At 34.7% G+C, this 12927-nt stretch overlaps 1 protein-coding gene across 13 annotated transcripts in view; it reads left to right on the forward strand.

The window, feature by feature from the left end:
• The window catches only part of GULP1 (GULP PTB domain containing engulfment adaptor 1), a 262224-nt gene that overhangs the window by 154452 nt on the left and 94845 nt on the right, over positions 1–12927 (forward strand). For all 13 annotated transcript variants that reach the window (XM_067026439.1, XM_067026436.1, XM_059052330.2 and 10 more), the window contains 2 exons: positions 686–760; positions 6211–6272. In XM_067026439.1, the coding sequence (XP_066882540.1) occupies positions 730–760; positions 6211–6272 (93 nt within the window). In that variant the 5' untranslated portion in view covers positions 686–729. The remainder of the gene's footprint in view (positions 1–685; positions 761–6210; positions 6273–12927) is intronic.

The raw sequence follows: 12927 nt of genomic DNA on the forward strand, positions 1-12927 counted from the left end.
CAACTGAAGAAGTTGGAGATGGGATGAAATGAAGAAAAGCTTTTGGATTTCTTAGATCCCACAGGACAGGACCATACAGCTATTTGGCTGTGAATGTGCACTATTCTTCAAGACTAGGAATGAATGATCCTGAAGGTGACTCAGAGATCATCAAGGCTCCCTCCTTGGCTTCAGGGGTGGGGAGTGAGAGGTATGCCATTGCCTTGGTTTCAGCAGATAGGCAGCAGCTGCCTGGAGCATCATGGGACACAGGTATGCCAAGTATAGCCTGATTGGGGGGCATGACCCCATTTATATCAGAAGACTTCTGTTTATCCACCACTGCTGTTAATGATAACCCAAAACATTACCACACTTCTTGCCAACAAGCTCAGGGAAAAGTTAACCTTCTTTATTCTTAAATTTGAAGGTAAATATAATTAGTGAAATATGTGTAATAGGAAAAAAGACAAAAAAAATAGGGAACTTTGGAGGAATTTCATTTAATATATTGTTCTTATCTGCTGTGCTACTCATAATATTGAGTACTTACGTTTATTCTTACCCATTGTCCTTCAGGATATTTCAAAATATTCTTTTTAAACATCTAGAAAATTTAAAAAGACTTTGTGATTAAAATAATTTACATAAAAGAGGTTGGTCAACATTCCTTTATTTATGCTTTACTATTTTCTTCATTTTATAGGATATAAAGTGTGATTGAACTGAACATCTATTTGGTTGATCCTCATGATGAACCGTGCTTTTAGCAGGAAGAAAGGTAAGTGTGTCCATTAAAGACCTGGGAGTCATTTCAATATTACTGTGCAAATCAAGCAGAGATGTTAAGAAATCACTTTTTCCGATTATCAAACCATGTGACTTTAGAATGAAGTTAGAGTTGCAAAAAATAAAGTGATCTGACTTAGGACGTTAGTCCTAACTTCACTTTTCATAGCCATAGTACTAAATTCCCTGAACTTACATGGGCTATAGTGATTTAAATTCACTCGTGTGTGTGTGTGTGTGTGTGTGTGCATACACTTCACTTTTTATTGAATAATGAATACGGATTCATGATAGGTGAATTGATAGCAAGAGGCCAAATAAATTTGTTATTAATTTTAAAGTAGGAATTTAAAATAAGTATAAATATCTCATAATTATCAGTACAGAAATTTTTTTAAGGAGCAGGAAAACATGGCATTTGGCAAAATATTTCTTGATAAACGCATAGGAAAGATAGAAAAATTTGATAGTTTTATATAGTTCAGTAAAGCTAAAATAATGTATCCTTACCATTCTAGAAGGAGTTCTCTAGTGGTGGGCACAGGACTCTCTCCTGTTTAACATGCTGTCAATGACCTGGGAGAGAATACTTAAACGATGCCACTCAAGTTCTTAGGTGATTGAAAGTAGGAAGAGATAACTGATGTGGTAGGATTACAGGCATATGGGGGGGAAATGACTAGTTAGGTCATATTCCACACTGTAAACTTAATAATATATTGTAAATTGCCAAACATGGGTCCTGAACCTCTAACACTTCTACACTTATTTATATATTGTTATTATTTGGAAGATGCGCCTTAATTGCTTTGTGGGTAAAACATGGCTGAAGAATAAAGTCATCAGTGTGCTTATCAAAGGTTCCAGTTCATTTTCTAATGGATGAATAATGAACAGTCTTGAACCAGGAAATAGATTGTTCTGTTCGACTCCATGCCCTCAGGCACAGTGTGTTCTTGCTTTTAAGGATGAATTGACACACTGTAACATGCCTGGTTGAGAAAGGCTGAGATGACATCAGGACTTTCAACCATGCAACAGGAAGCATGGCTGAGAACCCTTGGTGTTGTCTTGCAATTTTTGAAGATCTTTGAATGCTTGGATGCTGTCATTTGGTCATGGAAATAACTTTAATAAAGGACAAATGGGTGTAAATTATAAGGTCATTGATTAAATGTAGGAAAAAAATTCCAACAAAGTTGTGCCAAAGTATAATGGAATTATTCAAAGTACTACCTTTATTTTTTACTGAAATGAGAGGTGTTCAAACATTTGGATGTGGTACAGAGGATTAATATATTCAGTAGGGATTTAGGTAATGTGAAGAACTTTCAGGCACTTTTCAACCCTGGGAAACTAGGAATTTATTATTTTACTTATTTTTCAGAATAAGAGGAAGGCAAAATGACATTTATTTTTTTGTGGTCTGTAGCTTGCTTCTGATTTAAAACATATACCAAAAATAAAATCATGCTTCTTTTTATTCCCTTTACTAGTAAAAAAATCTAGAAATAATTCTCTGATGTATAGAGGTATTTTTAATAAGACAATAAAAACCTTACATCACAACTCATCACTTTAAACACACTACCTTGTTTTTTAAAGACACTTCAATATCTTCGCTTATTTTTATTTGCTTAGAATTCCTTTTCCCATGGTTTTAAAATTGAAACTTCACATTTCTAATTTACTGTTTATTTGAAGGGGATTTGGAGTGGTTTTTCACTGAGAAATCCCAAGTGTTGTATAGTAAGATGAGTAACTGGCGATTGTATATTTGTCTCACTTGAAGACAGTGGGAGTACAACCATGAGGAAAATTAGAGTGATCTAGAGAATCAAGAAGCAGAAGCACTTGTTATTTCCTGCTTTGCTGCGTTCTCTTTAAATTTATTTTGACTTCTCTTATTTTTCAAGTCTAGTGATTACATATCAGAAAATTATTGATCAATATTTCACTCCAGTTCAGTTAGAACCTGATGCTGGGAAGTTCTACCTTAAGTTCACCAGTCACTTCACACTCTCTCGTTTATTACAGTTGTTAAAAGAAAACTTCTTGGAGCCTGTGTTCCTAGTTTCAACCAGTAGCACTATTTGTTGAATTTTAATTTGAGATGTAAAACTGGAATTTTATCAGAGAATTCATATACTTGACCATCAGGAACTGTAATTATAGCCCTAGAGAATATATAATTCAAGTCATCTTTCCAATAACTAGCATCAGCATACACAGTACTGTACTCTAAACAAAACAAGATCATCTTTTATCATTAAAAACTTATCTCTTATTTCATAGATATCCAATTTACTTGGTTATTACATGCAACCTTACTGAATCAGAAACCCAAGGAAAAGAGATTATCTTAAACCTAAACATAATTGTTTTTTTTCTCTTTTTATTAAATCTCCCAATTAGTAATTTGGTATTCTTTGATTGAATTGTCCAGGCACTTCACTGATTTTCTTTGCAAATGCTTTAATCGTTATTGGAGTTGCTCATAGGGTCTGAAAAAAACTGAATGTACTAGAATTGCATCATTTTGGACTATTTTGAAAAGCTCTGTAAAAATTATCTAACCCCAGATTCGTAGATTAAATTATAATGAATGTTTTATAGCTTCTTTCTTTCCCTATGTTAGCTTTCTTTTTGAATTTTTAAAATCTTATATTCTATTTATTATGTCAAAAATTAATCATTTAGTTAAAAAAGCATAAAACATAGTTTGTGAATAAATGTGATTATTCAACTAGTTACACTTTATGTTCTTTAACTTATCAGTTGATATAGTGATGAGTAGAAATAATCATAGTGCAAAGCACTCAAATTTCAATAGTATTTAAATATTTTCCTTTTCATGAAAATTTTTTTCAAATGCATCCATTCATCCATCAATATTTAGTTTTAAATTAATATATTCAAAGTAGGTTTTTTCACTATGTTAAGCTCTGGTGATACAAGAATAATGAAGTTTACTTCATCTTTGTATATGAACTCTTAATCTAAATACATTTGAATACCTAGATTTATTGACCCAGTAGTCAGAGTGGTTTGACAGCTGTCAAATATTTTTGAAATGTTGGTCTTTCCTTTTATGTGAATGTTCACTATTAAGTCAGTGATTATAGTTTAATATCAAGAAAGGGAATACATTCTAGAGTGTCTATGTTCCTGTTTCTTCACCAATTCTATGTATCCAGTGTCTTTTGTAGGTCCATATAGTGACCAAAGACCATCATCTGTACCCTTTCTTCAAGGTCAGCCACATCTATATGAGTTAACATATAGTTTTGTCCTGTCAGTTTTTTCTTTTGCCAAGGTATAAATTAGAATGACATTAAGGACTCATTTTGGAAATCCTTCAGGTTTAATAGGTGTATTACCTACACTAGAGGTTTGTAATGAACAACCATTAAATCGTCAGCACTTGGTGTGTGGATGCAGATTTTTTGTCATTGTAGTAACTGCAGCTTATCCGCTGGTAATTTAGTATTGTGATTATTTTAGTCTTTCAGCAGTAACAGCTAGATATACCTAAACTCTTTCTAGGTTACTGCAATACGAGACTATAACAAAGGCAGTGTCATGAGTTTTCAAATAATAGTGGTTTATGATTGGAATGAACCATCGTTTTCAAACTTTAGTTAGACTTTGCATCCTCCTGAGCTATGCTGTGTGTCTTGGAAAAGGAGACATGAGAAGAATTGAGTTAAGGGGTAAAAAAAAGGAACTAGATATCTTTTTAGGTTTTCTGAAGGCAGGTCTTTGGTGTTTTTATCTTGGTATACAGTACTGTGACAAATTTATTTTAATATACAAGAGCAAGACTATATTCCACATCTAAGTACAAATTATTCTTGAATTAATCATATCACTGTCCAGTAACAATCATAAAGATAAAACTATAGTTAAAATGAAAATCCATATAAGAAATAAGAGTTATACATTATTGTCAATGTCAGTATGTCAATACTGCTTTTTGAAGCCTAGGATGTATTGCTTCTCAAAATATTTCACCCAAGTACGGCTGTCGCATATCCACTTCAGTAATCAGAAGTAGCCCTAAAATTCATCATGGGCACAGGATTTTATTGATCCCTCATGTTTTGTCTTTAAAATTTTTGTGAATATTGCATTGTACCCCATAAACATATTTAATATATAGTGCATTATCCTTTGAATGGTTTAAAATAATTAAAATTCCAGGAATATATGCCATTTTCTCTATGTCTTCACATTCCCCCAGTTTGAGACCATATTAATTATACTGAACTAGTTTCTGTTAACATCATTTTTAAATGTTCTGAATTGAATGTTGAAAATGCTTTGTTAGTAATCTGATATTTTCTTTTAGTGTGTACTTATTTAATATTTTTCATGGTAAAATATATGTCTAATATTATTCTATTTATAATATTGACTCTAAATCTTTAAATTCCCATTAGGAGTAAAATATTCACAAAACTCCACTTAAGACATAACATATTTGAAGATTGAGAAGTTTTATTACAGACAAATGCAGTTTGTAAAAAATCAGCAAATTTGATTTGTGTAAACATTAGCATGTTTTGCTTTTTTCCTGCTTATATGTTCCACAAAATATTTTTGGAGGATATGTGGAATATATAAATTAAATTCAAAAATTGAATGAAAATTTTATTTTCTATTTCTATCAATAATATACAATACAAATTACTTTTGATATCTTCTATTTTTTTAACATCTTTACTGCAGTATAATTGCTTTACAATCTTGTTTTAGTTACTTTTATTTCTATTATTCTATTACACTAGTTTAAATAGTGTAATAATTTCAAATTACTGCATTTAAGATTATTTATATCCAAAACTCCTGATAGTGGACCCTCAATCAATGTTTTTCTAAATTGAGGCTAAAAAATTATCCTAATATTATATTAATTTTTAAATGAATTTAGTAGATTGATTCATTTCATCTTTATATAAATGCAGTTTTTAGTTTAATGTTAGAATTTCCCGTTACTAAATAGTTCATTCTTGATACTAAGGAACAGTAACAGTCATGAGAAAAAAGCAGATTACTATTTTTTGAAAAGGGAATTAAGAAAAATAACCTGTTATTCATGAGAGTATCAAATGAAATAAGAAAAATAACACATAATTATTCACATAATTGATATAATTACTCATAGCCCAACTGATGTTCTTTTAATATTCTTTAAGAATTCAAAATTGTTTTATTATTAGAAAGCTTTTAAAAGGAAAAGACTTTTATATTAAGAAAAGAATCCTATAATTACTTTGTGGTTACATTCTTCATATATCTGACTAGTTATTATTTCTCATTTTAGCAAAACTATCTCCGAATTAGAAGTGCACCCATCCATATCAGACTCCTTTCAAATGCATGAATATGACACCCTTAGAAACTGTGATTTAATTTAACACTGTGCATTCTTCATTGCAGACAAAACATGGATGCATACGCCAGAGGCTTTATCAAAACATTACATTCCCTATAATGCAAAGGTAAAATAGTTTATATGATATTATTGCATTATATTTTGCTATAGTATTATTGCTAATTTATTATTATTTTTTTATTTAACATCTTTATTGGAGTATAATTGCTTTAGAATGTTGTCTTAGTTTCTGCTGTATAACAAAGTGAACCAGCTATATGTATACATATATCTCCATATCCCCTCCCTCTTGCGTCTCCCTCCCACCCTCCCTATGCCACTCCTCTAAGTGGTCACAAAACACTGAGCTGATCTCCCTCTGCATTGCAGCTGCTTCCTCCTAGCTATCTATTTTACATTTCGTAGTGTATATATGTCAATCCTACTCTCTCAGTTCATCACATCTTACCCATCCCCTTCCCCATGTCCACAAGTCGATTCTCTATGTCTGCATCTTTATTCCTTTCCTGACCCTAGGTTCATCAGAACCTTTTTTTTTTTTTTTTTCAGATTCCATGTATATGTGTTAGCATATGGTGTTTGTTTTTCTCTTTTTGACTTACTTCATTCTGTATGACAGACTCTAGGTCCATCCACCTCACTACAAATAACTCAATTTCATTTCATTTTATAGTTGAGTAATATTCCATTGTATATATGTGCCACATCTTCTTGATCCATTCATCTGTTGATGGACACTTAGGTTGCTTCCATGTCCTGGCTATTGTAAATACTGCTGCAATAAACACTGTGGTACATGACTCTTTGAATTATGGTTTTCTCAGGTATACTCCCAGTAGTGGGATTGCTGGGTCATATGGTAATTTTATTTTTAGTTTCTCAAGGAACCTCCATACTGTTCTCCATGGTGGCTGTATCAATGTACAATCCCACCAACAGTGCAAGAGGGTTCTCTTTACTCCACACCTTCTCCAGCATTTATTGTTTGTTGCATTTTTGATGGTGGCTTGTGAGGTATGAGGTGATACCTCGTAGTTTTGATTTGCATTTCTCTAATGATTAGTGTCTTTTGGCAATCTGTACATCTTCTTTGGAGAAATGTCTATTTAGGTTTTTTGCCCATTTTTGGATTGGGTCATTTGTTTTTCTGATATTGAGCTGCATGAGCTGCTTGTATATTTAGGAGATTAATCCTTTGTCAGTTGCTTCGTTTGCAAATATTTTCTCCCATTATGAGGGCTTTCTTTTTGTCTTGTTTATGGTTTCCTTTGCTGTGCAAAAGCTTTTAAGTTTCATTAGGTTCCATTTATTTCTTTTTGTTTTTATTTCTATTTCTCTGGGATGTGGGTCAAAACGGATCTTGCTGTGATTTATGTCATAGAGTGTTCTTCCTATTTTTCTTCTAAGAGTTTGATAGTGTCTGGCCTTACATTTAGGTCTTTAATCCATTTTGAGTTTATTTTTGTGTATGGTGTTAGGAAGTATGCTAATTTCATTCCTTTACATGTCGCTGTCCAGTTTTCCCAGCACCACTTATTGAATAGGCTGTCTTTTCTCCATTATATATTCTTGCCCCCTTTATCAAAGATAAGGTGACCATATGTGCGTGGGTTTATCTCTGGTCTTTCTATCCTGTTCTATTGATCTATATTTCTGTTTTTGTGCCAGTACCATACTGTCTTGATTACTGTAGCTTTGTAGTATAGTCTGAAGTCAGGGAGCCTGATTCCTCCAGCTCCTTCTTTCTTTCTCAAGATTGCTTTGGCTATTCTGGGCCTTTTGTGTTTCCATATACATTGTGAAATTTTTTGTTGTTGTTCTTTGAAAAATGCCATTGGTAGTTTGATAGGGATTGCATTGAATCTGTAGATTGCTCTGGGTAGTAGAGTCATTTTCACAATGTTGATTCTTCCAATCCAAGAACATGGTATACCTCTTCATCTGTTTGTATCATCTTTAATTTCTTTCATCCGTGTCTTATAGTTTTCTGAGTATAGGTCTTTCACCTCCTTAGGTAGGTTTATTCCTATATATTTTATTATTTTTGTTGCAGTGGTAAATGGGAGCATTTTCTTAATTTTTCTTTCAGATTTTTCATCATTAGTGCATAGGAATGCAAGAGATTTCTGTGCATTAATTTTGTATCCTGCTACTTTACCAAAATCACTGATTAGCTCTAATAGTTTTCTGGTAGCAGCTTTAGTATTCTCTATGTATAGTATCATGTCATCTGCAAACAGTGACAGTTTTACTTCTTCTTTTCAGATTTCTAAATTTCTTTTTCTTCTCTGATTGCTGTGGTTAAAACTTCCAAAACTATGAATAATAGTGGTGAGAGTGGGCAATCTTGTCTTGTTCCTGATCTTAGAGGAAATGGTTTCAATTTTTCACCATTGAGAACAATGTTGTCTGTGGGTTTGTCATATATGGCCTTTATTATATTGAGGTAAGTTCCTTCTATGCCTACTTTCTGGAGAATTTTTATCATAAATGGGTGTTGGATTTTGTAGAAAGCTTTTTCTGCATCTATTGAGATTATCATATGGTTTTTATCCTTCAAGTTGTTAATATGGTGTATCACGTGAATTGATTTCTGTATATTGAAGAATCCTTCATTCCTGGGATAAACCCCACTTGATCATGGTGTATGATCCTTTTAATGTGCTGTTGGTTTTGCTTGCTAGTATTTTGTCGAGGACTTCTGCATCTATGTTCATCAGTGATATTGGCCTGTAGTTTTCTTTTATTGTAACATCTTTGTATGGTTTTGGCATCAGGGTGATGGTTGCCTCGTAGAATGAGTTTGGGAGTGTTCCTCCCTCTTCTATATTTTGGAATAATTTGAGAAGGATAGGTGTTAGCTCTTCTCTAAATGTTTGATAGAATTTGCCTGTGCAGCCATCTGGTCCTGGGCTTTTTTTGTTGGAAGATTTTTAATCACAGTCTCAATTTCAGTGCTTGTGATTGGTCTGTTTATATTTTCTGTTTCTTCCTCGTTCAGTCTCAGAAGATTGGGCTTTTCTAAGAATTTGCCCATTTCTTCCAGGTTTTCTATTTTATTGGCATATAGTTGCTTGTAGTAATCTCTCATGATCCTTTATATGTCTTCATTGTCCATTGTTACTTCTCCTTTTCCATTTCTAATTCTGTTGATTTGAATATTCTCACCTTTTTTCTTGATGAATCTGGGTAATGGTTTATCAATTTTGTTTATCTTCTCAAAGAACCAGCTTTTAGTTTTATTGATCTTTGCTATCGTTTCCTTCATTTATTTTTCATTTATTTCTTATCTGATCTTTATGATTTCTTTCCTTCTGCTAACTTTCGGGTATTTTTGTTCTTCTTTCTCTAATTGCTTTAGGTGTAAAGTTAGGTTGTTTATTTGAGATGTTTCTTGTTTCTTGAGGTAGGATTGTATTGCTAAAAACTTCCCTCTTAGAACTGGTTTTGCTGCATCCAGTAGGTTTTGGGTTACCATGTTTTCATTGTCATTTGTCTCTAGGTATTTTTTCGTTTCCTCTTTGATTTCTTCAGTGATCTCTTGCTTGTTTAGTAGAGTATTGTTTAGCCTCCATGTGTTTGTATTTTTTACAGATTTTTTTTTCCTGTAATTGATATCTAGTCTCAAAGCATTGTGGTTGGAGAAGATACTTGATATGATTTCAATTTTCTTAAATTTACCAAGGCTTGATTTGTGACCCAAGATATGATCTATGCTGGGGAATGTTCCATGAGCACTTGAGAAGAACATGTATTCTGTTGTTTTTGGATGGAATGTTCTATAAATATTAATTAAGTCCATCTTGTTTAATGTGTCATTTAAAGCTGTGTTTCCTTATTTATTTTCATTTTGGTTGATCAGTCCATTGGTGAAAGTGGGGTGTTAAAAGTCCCCTACTATTAATGTGTTACTGTCTATTTCCCCTTTTATGGCTGTTAGCATTTGCCTTATATATTGAGGTACTCCTATGTTGGGTGCATAAATATTGACAATTTTTATATCTTCTTTTTGTATTGATCCCTTGATGATTATGTCATGTCTGTCTTTGTCTCTTGTAATAGTCTTTATTTTAAAATCATTTTGTCTGATGTGAGAATTGCTACTCCAGCTTTCTTTTGATTTCCATTTGCATGGAATATCTTTTTCCATTCCCTCGCTTTCAGTCTGTATGTGTTCCTAGGTCTGAAGTGGGTCTTTTGTAGACAGCATATATATGGGTCTCATTTTTGTATCCATTCAGCCAGTCTATGTCTTTTGGTTGGAGCATTTTATCCATTTACCTTTAAGGTAATTATTGATATGTATGTTCCTATTACCATTTTCTTAATTGTTTTGGGTTTGTTATTGTAGGTCTTTACCTTCTCTTGTGTTTCCTGCCTAGAGAAGTTCCTTTAGCATTTGTTGTAAAGCTGGTTTGTTGGTGCTGAATTCTCTTAGTTTTTGCTGTCTGTAAAGGTTTTAATTTCTCCATCGAATCTGAATGAGATACTTGCTGGGTAGAGTAATCTTGGTTGTAGGTTTTTGCCTTTCATCACTTTAAATATGCCCTGCCACTCTCTTCTGTCTTACAGAGTTACTACTGAAAGATCAGCTCTTAACTTTATGGAGATTCCCTTGTATGTTATTTATTTCTTTTCCCTTGCTGCTTTTAATTTTTTTCTTAGTATTTAACTTTTGATAGTTTGATTAATATGTATCTTGGCATATTTCTCCTTGGATTTATCCTGTATGAGACTCTCTGTGCTTCCTGGACTTGGTTGATTATTTCCTTTCCCATGTTAGGGAAATTTTCAACTGTAATCTCTTCAAATATTTTCTCAGTCCCTTTCTTTTTCTCTTCTCCTTCTGAGACCCCTATGATTCGAATGTTGGTACATTTAATGTTGTCCCAGAGGTCTCTGAGATTGTCCTCAATTCTTTTCATTCTTTTTTCTTTATTCTCCTCTGCAGTAGTTATTTCCACTATTTTATCTTCCAGGTCACTTATCCATTTTTGTGCCTCAGTCATTCTGCTATTGATTCCTTCTGGAGAAGTTTTAATTTCATTTATTGTGCTGTTCATCATTGTTTTTTCACCCTTTAGTCTTATAGGTCCTTGTTAAATGTTCTTGTATTTTCTCCATTCTATTTCCAGGATTTTGGATCACCTTTACTGTCATTACTCTGAATTCTTTTTCAGTTAGACTGCCTATTTCCTCTTCATTTGTTTGGTCTGGTGGGTTTTTTCCTTGCTCCTTCATCTCCTGTGTATTTCTCTGTCTTCTCATTTTGCTTAACTTTCTGTGTTTGGGGTCTCCTTTTTGTAGGCTTTAGGTTCATAGTTCCTATTGTTTTTGGTGTCAGCCCCCAGTGGGTCAGGTTGGTTCAGTGGCTTGTGGAGGGGACTGGTGCCTGTATTCTGGTGGGTGGGGCTGGATCTTGTCTTTCCGATGGGCAGAGCTGCATCTGGTGTGTTTTAGGGTGTCTGTGAACTTATTATGATTTTAGGCAGCCTCTCTGCTAATGGGTGGGGCTGTGTTCCTGTCTTGCTAGTTTTTGGCATGCATGGGGTGTCCAACACTGGAGCTTGCTGGCTGTTGTGTGGAGCTGGGTCTTAGTGTTGACATGGAAATGTCTGGGAGAGCTCTCACCAATTGATATTATATGGGGCCAGGAGGTCTGTGGTGGTTCAATGTCCTGAACTCGGCTGTCCAACCTCAGAGGCTTAGACCTGACACCAGGCCAGAGCACCAAGACCCTGTCAGTCACATGGCTCAGAAGAAAAGGGAGAAAAAAAGAAAGAAAAAATAATAATAGGGGCTTCCCTGGTGGCGCAGTGGTTGAGTCTGCCTGCCGATGCAGGGGACACAGGTTTGTGCCCCTGTCTGGAGGATCCCACATGCTGCGGAGCAGTTAGGTCTGTGAGCCATGGCCCCTGAGCCTGTGCGTCCAGAGCCTGTGCTTCGCAACGGGAAGGGCCACAACAGTGAGAGGCCCGCATACTGCAAAAATAAATAAATAAATTTAAAAAACATTATTAAAATAAAAAAGTTAATAAATTAAAAATGTAATAATTATAATTTTAAAAAAAGAAAGAAGAGAGCAACCAAACCAATAAACAAGTCTACCAATGATAACAAGCTCTAAAACTATACTAAGATTAACATAAAAATCAGAAACATGTCAGTCGCAGACCCAAAACCTAAGTCTACAGTTGCTCCCAAAGTCCACCGCCTCAATTTTGGGATGATTCATTGTCTATTCAGGTATTCCACAGATGCAGGGTACATCAAGTTGATTGTGGGGATTTAATCCACTGCTCCTGAGGCTGCTGGGAGAAATTTCCCTTTCTCTTCTTTGTTCGCACAACTCCTGGGGTTCAGCTTTGGTTTTGGCCCCACCTCTGCATGTAGGTCACCCTCAGGCATCTATCTGTTCCCACCCAGACGGGAGGAAGAAGCTGACTAGGGAGCTCTTGCTCACTCATGGTGGGTGGGGGGGAGAGGGGGAGGGAGAGAGGGATTGTAGTTATAATTGGAATGCGGTGCAAGCCTGGGGCAGCAGAGGCCAACATGACATTGCAACAGCCTGAGGCATGCCGTGCGTTCTCCCTGGGAAGTTGTCTGTGGATCATGGGACCCTGGCAGTGGCGGGCTGCACAGGCTCCCGTGTGAGGGTGTGTGTCTGTGTGGATAATGACCTGTGCTTGCACACAGGATTCTTGGTGGCTGCAGCAGCAGCGTTAGTGTTTCATGCCCGTCTCTGGTGTCTGAGCTGATAG

The sequence above is a fragment of the Kogia breviceps genome, chromosome 2, assembly GCF_026419965.1.
Source record: "Kogia breviceps isolate mKogBre1 chromosome 2, mKogBre1 haplotype 1, whole genome shotgun sequence".
Lineage (NCBI taxonomy): Eukaryota > Metazoa > Chordata > Mammalia > Artiodactyla > Physeteridae > Kogia > Kogia breviceps.